The 17,247-nt window shown below is 38.4% G+C and overlaps 1 protein-coding gene across 1 annotated transcript; it reads left to right on the top strand.

Moving 5' to 3' along the window:
• Positions 1 to 12,156: 12,156 nt before the first annotated feature.
• On the top strand, positions 12,157 to 13,347 carry LOC122356215 (MARVEL domain-containing protein 1-like). The gene is given in 2 exon segments (XM_043254725.1): positions 12,157 to 12,705; positions 12,708 to 13,347. Coding segments are annotated over 2 exon segments (486 nt in total). The 5' UTR covers positions 12,157 to 12,383; the 3' UTR covers positions 12,872 to 13,347.
• Positions 13,348 to 17,247: the final 3,900 nt, after the last annotated feature.

Here is a 17,247-nt window from a genome sequence, read left to right as displayed (position 1 = left end):
TCCCTGAATAAAAACACAACCACCACATCTCTGTCACGAGTCAAAAGTGATACTGAGTAAAACTGCATCTCAACGCAACACGCATTCTGCCCCATGCATAGGCGCTTTTTTTTAAAAAAAATTCTTACATGGGCATCAAGGTGGTCGGGGGTCCCAGGTAACACATGCAGTCCCTCCGCGGGGGTCCGAGCCGGTCTCCATCTCCGTACATGATCCCCATGAATGACGGCAGACCACTGCTCACGCGCACAGAGACACACGGACTGGAACGGTCCGCTCACCCGCTCTCTCGCGCACACTCCAGCCGTGGCATTTCCAGATTTTCAGATAGTATCAGCTGTCACACCTCCAGCGGTTTTTCAGGACCGCAGCGCCATCTGACGGTGGATGCAGTTCTGTGCCGTTCACTGGACTTCGAACGAACGAAATAGAAAGATACCATTCCGTTTTTCAATCAAACTCGTGAGCATTTTTAACAGTTTAGGTCTTAGTATAGCTATTTTAACGCAAGTATATTTAGGCAAAAATTTTAAATAGATTACATTTATATATATATATATATATATATATATATATATATATATATATATATATATATATATATATATATATATATATATATATATATATAAAGAATTCTCTTCTGCTTACCAGCACTGCATTTATTTGATATAAAAACAATACAATTTTGATATTTTGTTTTAATTTTTAGATAAATGCTGATCTTGGAATCCTCCTTTTAATTAAAAATACTTCTTAAGCAGCAAATCAGCATATTAGAATGGTTTCTAAAGCGATAATAAACAGTGGAGTAATGATTCTGAAAATGTAGCTTCGATCACAGGAATAAAATATATTTTATATTGTTAAAATAGAAATTAATTCTTTTAAACCGTGCAAAGACATCGCTACATTAATGCTTTTGGATCAAATAAATTCCAGGCTTGGTGAGCGGAAGAGAATTCTTTAAAAAGACATGAAAAATCCTTCGGTTCAAAAACCTTTGACTGACGCCAAATTATTTTTCAGAATCTGTAAATAAAGTTTACAGACATACTAAAAATAGATACAGTTTCAGTCGTGTTGTGTTTTGAGTCGATGTCTTCTTAGTTTTGTAAACCTTCGTGAAATTTACTATCATTATGTGCTTAAGTTAAAATTCTTAGTCATGTGCTTTACCATCTTTTTCAGATGAATGTCAACAAAGCATGCTGATACTGTACATTACGTTTAGCTATAGTTTAAAATCTTTTTAGATAATATATACTTCTTTAAATACACACTGTCCCTTTAAAATCACCTTTATTATTACATTTAATGATCCTGAAAAAATAAAAATAAATAAAAAAACTATCGACTGCTTTGTGAAAAGAGCTTAATGAATATGCTAAACTATGCCTTAATGAAAGTGTTTCTTTGGGGGGCTAGGTTAGGTAGATTATAAAAATATAATTAGCTCAGTAAAAATACAATTATAAAAACAATAAAAGCTGGTCCTTTGAGTAAAGGCTCACAGTAGAAAAAAAGCAGAGGAAGAAAGTTTCAGAAAGTCGGGAAACAAAATATGAGCAGCAGGAAAGACCAGTTCATCATATTACTGCGCTCTGTGTTTGTTTTCAGTGGACACCTCCTTCTTCTTATTTTTTCACTGAGCGGTTTACACACCAAGAAAATCATCGTGTCCTTATTACATGGTACAAGCACTTCAGAGGCTAAAAATAGATGACATCTTAAGAGCTCGCAATTTATCCTGCTCATGTCTGTTTTTCAGCAAGAAAAGCAGTGTCCCCGTTATTGCATCAAATCAAACGTTGCAATTAGCGCTAAAAGAAAGCAGAAAAGATCTCCCATTCAAATTCGACACGGTCCAAAGTTTGCCGCAGTCTCCCTTAAATAATAAGAATCAGGTAACTCTTTCAAACCCCAAAAGCGTAGTTTGTCAAATGAGTCTGATGTAGCTTGCCTGCCGTAGCTGCTCAAAATGATGCCGGTTGAGATGTGAGAAGGTGGGATGAGATTTTCTTGCTGTTTCCCACAGAAACCCACCCACAAGGCTGCACGGTATCCAGCCTATGTCACAAACAGCATTCGTGGTGACTGTTCTCGTTAGAATCGAAACCGAAGTGAGTGCATCCTGTTTTGGTCTATTTATTGTTTCAGATTCTTTCTATAGCGTGCTTGTCGGCTGTACATTGTTGTCTGTTGTCTAGTTCACCGAGGCGGCTTGTTGTAAGGTGAACTAGAAAAGCTTTGGCTCGTTGAGATAAGCTGGACTCGTTTCATTCATATTTTATAGAGGCATGCTGGGCTTCGCAGCGGACCCTTTACACCCATATTTAAAGACAAATTAAATTTATGCTCGTCTTTTGTGGCTGCGTTTTCGTCCTACATTTTTTGATGTGGCTGGTTTTGTATTTAGGTCACCAGCTTTCCCTGTTGCCACGTAACCGAAGACGCTGTCTGCCGATGGGCTTTCGACCGGCCCTTGAGTCCAGCGTTCAGCTCCGAGGCAATGAAAACATGTATCGCACATATACAATTATACAACTAATCAGGTTAGAGATAACAGGAGTTGTGCTTCAGCGCTTGTGGAAATCACCGAGAGATATTATGCTAATTTCCACCTATTGGTTTTTATTTGGTGATTCTGTGCGCAGCACAAATAGATGCCAGTCCGGTATTACAGAACACGTGCATATTAAAAAATGAATAATTCATAACCCAAATGCAGTTAGTAAACATGTGGTCACACTTTCGCATCATTTGAATCATAATCTTTTCTTTCGAAATGTGTGAACGGCACTCTGTTGCCTTCTGTTAATTTTGCCAAAGCCAGATATGGAATTTTACAAAGCTCACGTTCTACATCTGAGACGTTACATTTGATAACTCCCCGAATGTAGGCAACTTTTCCGTAATATGAAACTGAGGTGGCCAGCGGTGCCAAAAGAAAGAGGTTTCAGAGCAGCTATAATTTATTGAGGCCTTCTCCAGCAGGGTCTTCTGCACAAAGATTAAAGGAAACCAGGACGGGCAGAATCAGAGGACTCTGGGTACAAAAGAGAAGAGCAGAAGTGAAGTGGTCAGAAAAATAGACCGAGAGGAGAAGACGCGAACTAAGAGTACAAAGGCATCGCGCTAAACAAGAAGTGCTGAGATGTCCAGTATATATGTGCACAAAAGATTTTTAAATGTAACTATGCATATTATGCATAACAGTTCAGAAGTTTAAATAAAAATAATACGTTTTAAATAAACAAGTCAACAAAAAGAATACATTTTGCTGGGGTTAGAGGTGCATTTTTATAATTAATAAAAAAGAAAAGTTTTAGAGAGTCGACTGTTGTTTTATTTATTTTATTATACATAAAAAAGCAAATAGATCAAAAAGAATGAGAATAAAGAGCACTAGAGTTAGAGGATCGAATGAAGGTTCAAGACATGTGTTTTTCTTGAAGATGGCTGAGGACCGAGCTGTTCGGGTTGAGTTGGGAAGGTCGTTTCACGAGGAGGGAACAGTTAGGGTCGAAAGCTGCGTGATCTCTCTAGGTTTGCGTTTTCCAGGATGATTTGAGATGCTACAAATGAATGAGTTCACATAACAACGGCCAAGCATTTGCTTATATTATATTAATGACCTAGAAAAATAAATTGCAATGCGGTATTACAGAACACATCCATATTAAAAGATGAATAATTCATGACCTGAATGCAGCAAGAGGTTAATAGTAAGTAACCACGTTGTCACACTTTCGCAAAAAAAAAAGGCATTATTTGAAGCTGCCATAATCTTATACACACATTCAGGTATTCATTTAGAATGAAATTTAGGATACCTTATATGGAAGATACAAAGCAGATAAAGTCGGCATATACAGACAGTGCATTTAAACGGAGCTAGCAGTAGATAGATGGCAGCCCATGAATCTGTGACAGATGGAGAACCAAATTAAGTGGTTGTGAGAGAAAAGAGCTGAGAAAGTGGAAAGCGGATGAAGGCATGACAGGTCGAGTCATAGCCACCAAAACAGCGTTAGGAGAAGGAGGATGGAATCAGTGCATTGGGAGACAAGTATACTAACAACTAACTTAACGTCGGGACTAAGGTTTCCCTCAAATTTCACTCAAAACATCCCGTACAAACAGCGTCTCGCATGTTTCAAGCAACGTGCTTCCTCCATCACGTAATCCAACCGCGTAACGTAAACACTGAGCTTGCGTAAATATTTAATATGTGATATTTAATGCATGGAGGTATGCATGGTGACAGGCCTCTCCGCGCTCTGAGCGAAGTGTGAGACTGTAAGTGCGGGATGGTGGGTATCAGAGCCCTGAAGTATCACCACAGCGCTGATCCCCTCCTCTTGTGAGATTCACAAGTGACACAAAGCTGAGCGCAGCAGATGATATGCTGTCAGGAAGAGAGAAACCACCAAGAGAAAAACTGTAAGACATGCTAAATGGCACTCAGCAGAGAAGTTTGAGAACTTCATGCAGTACAATGTTGATGTTAAAAATGAGAATATATGTATAAGTCTTTCTCTTATATATATATATATATATATATAGTTGAAGCACTTGCATTTGTAACTGGAAATAGCTACCTGATCTGCGTATAAATGGCACGTCAAATAAAAATCTTGTGGTATAGATAAGAAAAATTCATATATATATATATGCCAAAATTCAAAACAAAACAATTTAAATGTTTTCATTTTTATTTGTTGTAATGTTTATACGCATTTTCAGAAAACCGGGCGTGAAAATGCATAAACTAAAAAAAAAAGAAAAAAAAAAAGTCCTAAATAGTAAGATAAAAATAAAATAAAAAACATGACAATATGTCATAACAGATTTACAAAATGACAATACATAAATAAAAAATGTATATATGACAACAAAATTTGGTATATACTGTGAATAATATAAAAAAAATCTTTCTCTGTAACATGTTTTTGAAACAACAAACAAACGCCATGAAATTAGGTTATGCTAAACATGTCTGCAATACCTTTATGAACCTCTTATATAATCATTTGTATTATTGATTAACCAGATGAGTATGATTAAATAGTTATCCACACCTGGTGTTTAAAACCCTGGCTTGAATTATTGAATATTGTTTTATACATTATACATATATATTAACGTTAACATTTTGCCAAATATGTATGATGAAATAACTTTTAATAAGACTAAACACTAATCTAAAAAGAGCACACAGCATTACGAATTGTGCATATGCATACTAAATGGACAAATAACTAAATCACAAATAAATTAACAAATCTAACCGATGCTGTTCATTGTTCACGATAAACAGAAACTCAGAGTAAGATAAAAAAGAGATTCAAAAAGAGGCAATCTGGTGCCCTCAGCAGTGGGAATTCAGCCAAAATGTCACAAAGCTCTGTTTTGCATAGTTGTGTGTTGATATGTCAGGGTAGGCTGGGGGATAATTGGACTCCCTGGGCCGAGCCGTGAGCTCTGTGTGTCCAAATGCTCACTGCACGCTGACATCTTCCAATTTCACAGCCAGTACTTTTGACGACTATTACGTGCTTTCGTTTGAATGTGTGTGTGTGTGTGTGTGTGGAGAGAGGTGAGAGGTGGACTGTGCTCTGAGAAAAGAAAGTTGTGATGATGTGTGTATCCAGAAATAAGTGTGTGGGAAAATAAACAAGCATGTCTGTGTGTTTGTGTGAATGCAACTCTTTGAAGTCTACTGGGCATTTTCACATCGTGAGCCTTGAATGTGAAATAAAATAATTTTTTTTTAATGTCCGTTGCTTTGAAAGCCCTAAGCAGCCATGCATTATTTTTTTCTAATTGTTCTGTCAAATCATAAGCTGTTCTGTTTCGGTCTGGAAACAGCGAAAGCCATTTCTAGCTCAATGCATACTCCTCAACATGGATGAGTGGGTTAATACCCTCTGTCAGTAACAGGCCGCTTTCAAAAAAGGTTCCATACTTGGAGGCTACAGCTTTATTAACTTGCGCAGAGACTAGTGATATTTCATTGCCTCATTATTAACCAGTTACCAGGCAATGCTTAATTTTGCTTTTTTAATTTGGTTTTTAATCGTTCCACCCTTCTGCCACCTAGAGTATATATCGCTCACTACGCAAGGTTTAATTGAAGCAGGCTAACAGGTGAAGCAGGCTAACACTCGCGGTTTTTTAGGTGCTTCTTCAAATGCTTTTGCTTAAAACAATTTTTTTGCTGTGGTATAATAGCTCTGTATTACACATTCCGCTTTCGTATTAGATATAAACGATCTGATGTTCTTAGGATGCCGGTGTCCACCCGACCGGAACGAGAAGTCAAAGCAACAATTGGGAAACTCTTTCGGAGGCCTGACTTGGATTGCAGGGACAACGTGGCCGAGGAAGCTGGCGAGTATACGAATCATGTTGCAAAGCTTTACTGGGCCGTAGAGAGACAGCCTTTTATCTTTTAGCGACTAAAATGTCGGATCATCACGGATGGGGAAAAAAGTGCCTGCGGAAAATACTTTAATCAACCTCATCACAGTAAGTGAACCTTTCAGTCTTCATACGAAGAATTAGTTTTAGTGAAATAAGCTCTACAGTTCATCGGGATGTTCACACTGCAGGCTAAAGTGACCCAAAACCGATTTTTTAATGCCCAAATATGACCCACATTTAATTTTTAATTTAAAAAAAAAAAAAAAAAAATCACTTTCATATGTGGTTCTAAATCGGATACACATCCGATGTTTAGCAATGCGACTTCAGTCTGAACGACCATGTCGCGTTTCGTGCGATTATTACGTCATTGAAATGCGACAGACGTCACAGTTCTGCGCTGGCACACAATACAGAGACAATAATATCACTTGTACATTAACATTTTTATTTTCGCAAACACAGTATGCTGTGACTGATGTCACGTCGTGTTCTGCGCATGCGGTGTACACATGAGACCGATAGCGCTAAAGTGGCATTAAGGTGTCTTTACAAAGACTATTTAATGCTGCTCAGAGGTGGCAGCTACACATAAGTGATCCATATACTTTGAGAGGATAACTTAATATTAGGCTTTTACGCAGCATTGTGTCCCTACGCACAATTTTCAGCAGGCACAAAGCAGCCGTAACCCAGTTGTGTAAAGATGCATTAATACACTCGTCAGCAAAATTTGCCTCAAGTATCTCGTATTAGATTCACACTAACTGTCAGATTACTTTTAAATGAATACCGTAAATCTGCTTTAGCCGTTGTAATAGCTGCTATGGCAACCTGGATAGTAGTTATGAGTGATTGCAATGATTTTTTTAATTTTTTTTATCCTTGAAGGCTCATAGTACAGTGTGGTACCGCATGACACACAGCTCAGAAGGTCTTCATCTGTTCTTCTCTCCTTCCCTTTTCTCTTCCCCCCGCTGTCACTTCGTCTCAGCTGTTCTTCAAACCTAGAGGCACAAGCATGTAGTATGTGTGTTTTTTCGCGGGTGTGCACACATGTGTAAATGCATCTTTTACCCAGCCAGCTAAACGCCTCCATAGATCCGCAGAGCCTTATTTTGACTTGGCGGATTTCTTATTGACAGTTTTCATCCGTGTTTTTCGATTCCCAACGCAATACTCGCGTATTAAAGGGCATATTTGTAATAAAGACTGTTACATGCAGGAGTAAAATGCGACATTTAAATGGCATGACGCGAAATGTTCGTGTGAGGAAATCGGGACACTGTCATAAGTGATGGGAGCGATGTATTTAGCACTGCAGGCCTCCTGCAGTCATTGCTCCCTCTCACTCCTTCTCTTTCTCTTTCAGGATAAATATAGACCTAGAACAAGCCGAGTCAGACCGTAAGGGAGAGAAAGAGAGAGAGAGGGAGAGAGAGAGAAAAAGGACCTTATGGGGTCTATACCAGCCTCTTTGCTTCCCAGTTCTTGTTAACGCTGCATCAGAGATCAGTAAACCATCATTGGAGTTAATATTTAATGGTATTTCCAGATGATCTGTAGGATGTATGGTTACATTATATCCCATCCCAGTCTCATATAAATGCGTATAAATAGTATGTCAAATAAAAACAAACTTGAGGTATTGATATGCAAACATTAAGCGTCACTGGGAATCTGAGGCCTGCTAATGATGTGAAGACGGCAATGCAGGTTATGGTTAGAATTATTTTAATTATTCGTTGCTTAAAGTAAATGGAGAGAAATGCTCATTGTCCCCTTTGCTTTCAGTCTGTTCCTAGGAGCAGATAGAAGGATTTGTGCCCCTGATCTCAGCTCTGGAGGAGCTCAGGAACTAATAAAGTAGAAAGGTAGGGGGCGCCAAATTGTTGAAACATTTGTAGGAAATAAAATGGATTTAAGTCTGGCAACCAGTGAAGTGATGCTAAGATTTAAAGGAAAATGTTAGTTTGCATTATTTCAACATTTATGATAAGTCGTGTTTAACAGTGAAATTCCTAATCCATTATTCTGCAAAGAAATCCTGTCAAAAATAGTCTCCATGTGCTCTCAACTTATTTAAATATTTCCATACGTGTGCATATTTATAAATAAATGCCAAATGTATTGTTTATAATAAACAGCCGTAAATCTGTATTTTTTGTCCATTTTTAATTTGCCATTCACAGTCCTTTAAGGGATAGGTCTTGTAGTTCTTACCCAAATCCATTAAGTACAGGTCTTTATGTTTTTTTTTTTTTTTTTTTTTCGATTCAAAGTTTGAAATGTGATTTTACCTCATAGCTGACCGGTTTGGTTTACAGCTTATAACTCTTTAATGAGGACTTATAACAAATCCTTATGTGGTGTCGGTTTAATTAACGTGATACAGTATCGGTTTATGAGCTAGTAATGAACCGTAAAATACACAGGCTTGTGAAAGTTGACGCATTTCATGCTTTATTGTTCTCGCTTGCCTGGAATAAAACTAGATCGTATGGAGCTGTCGCACATTCACCAGCCAAAGCGCCTCGCGTCATACTGCTCCACCTAAGAGATCTTTATTCCACTTAATTAATTTCCATTTAATTTGTATATTCTTTCTCTCTTTACTGTCTGTGTGTACTGCTAACGAGGCATTTTTCTTTATGAATGCACATATGAATTAGGCTGTTCAACATCTAAAGATACAACAACAAGAATGATGCATCCTGATTTCATCCATGACAGAAAGGGAGCATTTTTGTTATTTTAAGAAGGCGTTGGCCGTTGACCTGATTAGCACTAATGGTTTACAAGCCCATGGTTATATACTCGAAAGAGAGTAGATCTTCCATCACGTTCACACCTGCAACCTCTACAGTTCACCACTAGAGGTCCTTCTCTCCTCATTAGATCATTTTAAGGCAGTCATTTACACTTGATATCTCAAGTAGTTCAAGTACTGGTTCTTCAAGCACATGCACAGACAAAACAGATGACATTGAAAATACAGTAGTAATAGAAAGCGTGCACACAAAGCAGAATAGTCTATATAGTTGTAAGGATATTTTGCTTACTTTGCCGTTTAAGTCTTAAATGCCGCATTCACTGAAAATCCTTATTGCTTATTAATGTTTATTTTAAAGGATAAGTAAAAGCCAGAGCTTGCAAGCTTGTTCTCCATTACTTATTTAACGCTGAGTGTCTATCAACGTATGTAGAATTTGCACTGCTGAAAGGAATCGCTGAAGGGACAGTCTGTTCTTTGGATTACTTGCGTTGTCTTTGAATATAAATTGTATCTTTAAAACAGGATATATGGATGTGGTTCAAACGGGGAAATTTTGAGTTTATGTCGCTAGTCTAAATGACCTTGTTAATCAATTTGTGTAAAAAAATTAAATAAAAGTATATTAAAACCATACTTTTGTGTGCAGATTCTGTACAGAAGTAGTTTTGCGTAGGCATCTCCAGCAGCAGGGAGCCAGCGGGGCCAAACCAAACCTTGATTCAGAACCATGACTTACGCTACTTTTGGATCATTTGCCACGTGTAAAATAGATATTAATCACATCACATTGTGAGAAACAGCACCCAAGCCTTAGACTAAATATTCAAACCGGTTTGTGCTTGCTTAGACTGCCATCTAGCGGCACGATCCATCACCAGCACTAACCTGAAGTCCTTATTGCACTTTTTCTATGTGCTATACAAACATAATTAAGGGATTGATATCTGTTTGAGGATACATAACACTGTAGAGTGTGTTTCAGCAATACAGACTTTTAGATTTACCTTTAGCCATTTAGCAGACTCTTATCCAAAGTGACTTACAAATGAGGGCAATGGAAAGCAATTAAAATCAACAATCAAGAGCAATGACATGCAAATGCTATAACAAGTCTCACACACAGCAAAGGTTTTCTTTTGGTTAATGAACAAAAGGAAAACCTAGTAAAGAAAAAAAAATAGCAAGCTAGTATTAGAGGCCTTTTTGCATTTGATGATTGTATAATAAATAACACAAATGGAACACAAAAATATTAAAGAAGCTACTGTTAGTATTTAGCTTTGTTTTATTTTTGAGACAGGACTAAAAGTAACTGAACTTTAAATTGCACTTCTTAAAAAACTTAAGGCAATATTTGAATCGGTGTTTATTAGATTCTAATGTTTTATAAAGAGTAATCTGTCTTCCTGTAATGCAAAGTTTACATTCAGTGGTGTGTGTGTGTTTGTGTGCTCTGAACTATTTCTCACAGGAAGTGCAAGAGGAGCGTTATAGCATGACCTCGTATGACTCCTGGTTAGCGTAGAACAAGATGATTTTAAATTTAATTAATGAGGTCTTTTATACGATTTGTCAGCACATTATGTGCAAATGACCGTTTTGTGGTATTGTTTGCATTAGAGGATCTTTTCTCAGACTGCAGCTGACTGTCTTTACGGTAATCCACACTCGGCTGTACAGCTGCATTTTTGTCCCAGCAGGAAAGATGATAAAGATGATAAATCGCCCAATGAGAATGTAAATCTAAGACTAATCCCTCCCTACTGCGTCTCTCTGTGGCCCGACCTCTTAAAGGGGCAGCGCACGAACACGGCCACGTTGTTTGAGGGGTGTGTCTGTATTCGCTGACGTCGGGGCATCAGCCTCTCATCTCAGCTGTCAGGCTTTGGTCATGGACCATGAAAAACACTGATTTCATGGAGGCCACATACCAGCGGTGATAAGACTGTTTAGTTTGGAAAAGGCTAAAGGATTCCCACATTCTTGCCTTTGTCATGGTCTGAGTGCACAAGTCAAATCTGATGCGTATTTCACAAAGCCTGAATATAGTAAAGGGTAACATGGCGCATTTTTCCCAGACATATGTTACCATCCAGAAAATCTGTGTTTGGAAAACTTTGTCAACAAAAATACATTTAAAGGCATACTCTAAAGGATTTTTCTGCAGATTAAATAATAAATTTGGAGGTCTCATAATGCTTTGTTTTAGATGTAACCCAGGTTAGATGACACTTCTTATACATAGCTTTTGAATGAATTAATATTATTCAAAAGGGGTTTGGAACAGTTTGAGGTTGAATAAGTAATTATAGAATTTTCATTTTTGGTCGAACTATTTCTTTAAGCTGCACATCTGTTTTCACCACTGAGTGTCTTGAGCATATTAGAATGGTTTTAAAAGAACGCGACCAAAGATGAATGCTGCCGAAAATTCAGCTTTGTCATCAAAAAAATACTTTTATAATATATTCAAATAGAAAATAGCTGTATTTTCAGTGTATTTTTGATGTAACGAATGCAGCCTGGTTGAGTGTAAAAATGTACTGGCTTTGAAAAAAACAGTACAAAATGTGTTTCATTTAGAAATATGACCCCATACAAAGTGGCCTTTAAAAGCAAAAGAGGCTAAATATTTTCTCAAAACTTTTTTTCTCATAAGAAAAGGTGTTTTTATGTGAATATGAAATCAGTTCCCTACACATGTATTTTTTTTACTTTTAATTAAAATGCATACACAATTTCTAGTGCAGCTAAAGCATCCAAACACTTTCTGGGGCCACTATGCACTCACAGGAATTTTCTAACTAGCCGACTGAAAGAGAGGTAGAGAGTGATGAACGACAAGGAAGAAAAGGAGGAGAAAGGGGTTAGTGTTTCAAGTCCTGCCCTCTGTTCTGTTTCTCCTCCTGCTCTCTGCCTGGAAAGAGGGGAAGGGAGACACGACTCAACGGTTACCACAGGAAACGGAAGAGAACGACAGACAGAAGTCATTTCAAAACCCCGGGGCCGAGCAGAAGAATCACTCTCCGTGCGTTTGCTGCGTTCTCCTCCTCCAAAACCCACATCAGCCTCTCCTTACCTCTCCCGCTGGCTCTTTCTTCTCCTCGTTTCTCTGTTCGTGGCAAACAGCCCCCACCCTGACCTCCAGGAGAAGATCTCTTTAGCAAAAAAAGAGGAGATGCCCCCGCAGCCACAGGTGAAGAGAAGTTTCCTGGAATTCCTCAAGAGCTTTATCGGGATTGTACGGGTCCTCCAGATCCTTCTGGGAGCCGGGCTTTGGGTCACCATCGCAGCCAACAAGTATGAGGGCTCCATTCACTATGTGCTGTTCGTGGCCGTGCTTTTCTGGTTCCTCACGTTAGCCATCTTCATCCTCACGCTTCTGGACAAGCAGGACCTCGTTCCCATCCTCGGAGGAGAACGCTGGTTGTTAAGCAACATCATCCACGACGTTGCCGCCGCTCTGCTGTTCCTGTCCACCGTTTGGATCATGTTCTACAAAACCAAAAGTACGACTACTGCACCCTGGACGTCTACAAACATAACTGCCTGTACAATGTCTACCTCACCGCCGCCGTCTTCGCCTGCTTCACCGCCGCCGTCTATCTGCTCTCCGCCGTCTACGGCAGTTGCAGGAAATGTAGAGGAGAGCGGACGGTCGTGTGAAAACCGACATTTTGGAAAGTTTATGGTGACTTACAAATCTTTTTTATCAAAGCAGAGGCTTGATCCTCTCGCCTCAGGCTTTCAGGTTTGTTTGTTGCTTTTAATACAGTACTGCCAAACATAGTCTATTTTACACTTGTGTTTATGTTGCCGGAGCTCTATATAGAAGTAGTTTTATTTTTGCGTATTGTATAACTGACAACTCAAAGAGCAGTTCGTTGCTTGACGAAACCATATTCTTCACGTTTTGTTCTTTTTAAACCTTTTGATATGACTGAACGGGGCTCTGCTTCACACCGGTGTCTTTCATCAAGTTTGTATGTGTACTCGACTGTTTGACAATCCACATCAAAGATCTCCACTCGGTCTGCTTTGAAAGAGAGACAATATTTAAGGCAGACAATCATGGTTTCGGAATGAAGTGTGATATGTGGCTGTTGGCGAACGGTTAATAAATAAGAATGAAATCAAGCACACGCAACTCCATCTTTTGTGTTTTGTATGATGTCTAAATAAACTTGCTTGGTAAATTTAGGAACGGAGGTTGTAATGCCTAGCCAGACCGCAATATAATGTGCTCTTGTGTCGGTCGTGGATCATTTGCAAAGAACAGAGATGTTGGGACAGCTGCCTGCGATCGCTTTTTATGCAGTCATGAGTTTTAGGAGAAATACAGCGCAAGTCCAAACCGCAAATTGTGTGTGAATGTGTTTTACATTTCAGTATGTTACATCATAACATACAGCTCTTTGTTTAATGTGCTGTAGTGCTGGACAAAAGTTTGAAATAATGAAGCAGTTTTTTTAAAAATAACTCTTATATTCACCAGCACCGTGTTATTAGATGAAAAATAAGTGAAAACGGTAATATTGTGAAATGTTCGTTTAACCGTTTTCTTTTTTAAATTGCATTTTTCAGCAGGCAATACTCTAGTCTTCAGTGTCGTGTGATCCTTCAGAAATGACATATTTAAATGTTGAAAATAGGTGTAATGTTTAAAGTAACGTTTTTGGGAAAACCGTGATGCACAGGGGTAAGTAAAAAAACAAAACAAAAAAACTTTGTTTTACGTGTTGAATGGATCGAAAGTGACATTTAAATGCATGAAAATGATTTTTTTTACTGTATTTTGATCACATAAATCCAGTCTTGGTGAGCATTTCTTCAAAAACAAACAAAAAAGGCAAATATAATATAAAACACTTCACTAGAAGGATAGTTTGCTGGTGTTTTGTGGTGGCTTGTCTACTGCCCTGTTTCTTTAAATGGACTTCTACGATTGTAATTACTTCCTCTAGCAATACAGAACAGTATGTTCACACTCACTGGGAGGAAAAGTTATTAAATGATAAATTATTAAATTTCTCAGTGCTTGAGGATCAGTGTTTACACAAACTGCTGAACTTGAAAGACATTTCCTGCTGGTGGTGAAGCGCTCTCTCTCTCTCTCTCTTAAGCTTTCTCTTTCTCTCTGGCATAGCGAGATATTTTCTGCTCATCAATGTCATTCTAGTTTTGAGTAGCCAAACTTTAGATTTGCAGCATTTAAGCGAATTCTGGAATGTTATTTTTTAAAATATATAATTTAGAATAGATTTTTTTTTCTTTTAATGGCAAGTTTGTCCATAACTAGTTGATAGGCTAATAATAATAACAGTGATAATAACAATGCATAAATTATATAATTGTGATAAATCACATTAAATATTATGTATACTGTATATTTACAGAAAAATGCACATACAGTATAGAACTTAAAAATATGTAAATGTGTATACACACACACACACACATACATATATATAATACGTGTGTGTGTGCGTGTGCAAAAGCAATTATTCTAGGTTATTTCAATAAAGATATAATTCTGTATGTAGATTACTTTTAAGTGGCTCAAGCAAAGCTCAGTATCTTTAAATAAACTGATGCCTCCAACCCAAATCAAACATATAATTCCTCTTCTGAAGTGCTCATTGTTTCAACCCAGTATCTTGTAAAGCTTTCATTTCCAGGCAGTGCTCGCCTTTTTTTTGTGTGTGAAATATGCATTGGACATTTAGCGAACGTAGTTGTGTAGAGAGAAGTATTGGAAATTACATCATGTTATTTTTATCACTCTAGCAACAGAGCAAAAGGTGCTAGAGAGCTGAGCCAAACAATATGAACTGAATTTATCTATTGAATGGGCCACTGGCGCATACTCGCTATATGAAATAATGAAATATTATGAACGCACGGACACTTTTGTATAACATTCACTACTAACACTGATCGTAAAGTAAGGCTGTGTAAATAAATGAATGCGTGATGACTCCTTTATGGCCAGGGGTAAGGTCAAAAATGATCATTCAACGGGAATTACGCAATTTGGCTGTCCGGCTTTCGTTAATACAGATGGATCGTGATTTCTGGTGAAGGCAGGAAGCAGCAGGGATTCCCTCAGGAGCTTCGAGTGGGGTACGGCCTTCAGAGGAAGCGCTCCGGGTTCAAACATATCGACAGAAACACATGGATGTCGTTAACTGATAAAACCGTGGAGCGCACAACGCCAAGACTTCGACTAAAATGGCTTTATAGTTAGGACTCCGTCAAATAAACCTAAATAGTGGCTGATTTCATTTTACGTTCTCATTCGCAAACCATCTAGGTGCCTCTTCCAGCGAAGCTGTTGGCTTTGTCTCCCATGACTAAAGGAGTTGCTCTGTTTAATTGCTCCATGTGGGCAGAGCTTCAATGAGAGCAGGCCTGCACATGTGGACCGTTAACCACACGCTCTGTGCAGAGTGCTGAGACACGCATTCCTGTGTGACGCTCTTCACATGAGGGGGGGGAAAAAAAATCAGTGAATGGACGGACTAAGTCTAAAAGGGAAGTGTTACGCAAGATCTTTGAGAAAATGATGGCAAGGAAAGGATAGTAGTTAATTATATTACTGTAAATGGTGTACCAGTGCTTGATGTGCTCTCAGTAGCGTGTTTTTTTCTGGTCTGGGCAGTTGGTAACGAAGGACCATTCGTGTTGTCATGACATAATTTCCTCTAGTTTTGTATTTGTAGTTTCAAGTGAGAACTCTGAACAAGGAACTAGAGCTTATTTTAGATCCACCCGGAAAAGGTTAGCTCCTTCGCACCCATTGTTCCTATATGCTCTAGTTAAAGAGACGGTTCGCCCACAAATGGAAGATTTTGTCATTTACTCGCCCTCATGGTGTTTCAAACCATATGCATTTAGTTTTTCTCTGTTAAGCTTAAATGACATTTTAAAGAATCTTAGTAACCAATCTAGTAGTATTAGTGGTAGTAGTAGTAGTGTTTTGCTTGTTAATCTTTTTTCTTTCCTATGAACAGGAAAATTTCCTATTTTCCCATGAAGTTTGTTTAAAGCTGTTGACCCCAAAATCACATGCAATGTACTTTTAGTTTTTCTTTTTTTGCGCAGGTCCTGTAACTATAACGTTTTCCTACAACCTGTATCCCTGGAGACAGAATCGCATTATGGGCAAGAGGAAATGATGTCACATCCTGTTTTGGAGCAGTCTGAATTGGTGCTGTGTTCAAGCAGATCGTGGCTGAGGGCAGTGCGACTTGTGGGTTGTGAGGCCTATTTATAGAGTTCTGGAAATACCAAGACTTCCTGGGACTGCCAGCCCATAGCAGATGGCAAGAATGTGTTATTAACTCAGCTTTAACTTAGTCTTTGCTGATTGTAATCGGGGGGGAACACAAGTGTCGTTTTTGTGGAGGCTGTATTTGTGGAGAATCCTCCTCAAGTTCATCAATATTTCAGCTCGCTTTACTGTGTTTGATGCACACCTCTGGGCTCTAAGCGCTTCTTTGCGAGGGAAAACAACAAACAGACGCGTCTAGTTCAATAAATGCAGAGGGAGTCCTTCCGAAGCCTTAGAAGGAAACAGGCCTTGGAGAGACTTTGGCATGCTTGTTATGGAAAGCGTTAAAATGTCAAACAAGGCCGCTTTGTTCAGAACAGGGCCAGACATACTCTCACATTCGCAGAATATTTGCACATGACGGACAATTTTCCTCAGTCGACCTAATGCCTCGTCAATGGATGCAATCCAGCTTTAATTCTAATTAAGTTGACATTTAGTTCTTTTTAATAATATGCAGTTGAAATGCTGCATTTATTTCACTTTAGACTTACTTAGAATCACTTAACTACTGACTTTTAGAATTAACCGTTCATAGAAGGCACGCATATTTCCATTGGTAAGAGCAAGTGCATAAACAGTGTGGTTTAAACAACTTTTTTGTGTTTATTCTCAGATTTTCTAGAATCGTCTGGGCTTTAAAACCCCGGGGCAGGACGTGACATTATCTGTATCTGGTTATTATGTGCCTAAAACCAGCAAATCAAAT

Source organism: Puntigrus tetrazona, chromosome 13 (assembly GCF_018831695.1).
Source record: "Puntigrus tetrazona isolate hp1 chromosome 13, ASM1883169v1, whole genome shotgun sequence".
Taxonomy (NCBI): Eukaryota; Metazoa; Chordata; class Actinopteri; order Cypriniformes; family Cyprinidae; genus Puntigrus; species Puntigrus tetrazona.
Note: the sequence above shows the minus strand (reverse complement) of the source record. Positions and strands in the feature narration are given on the sequence as shown.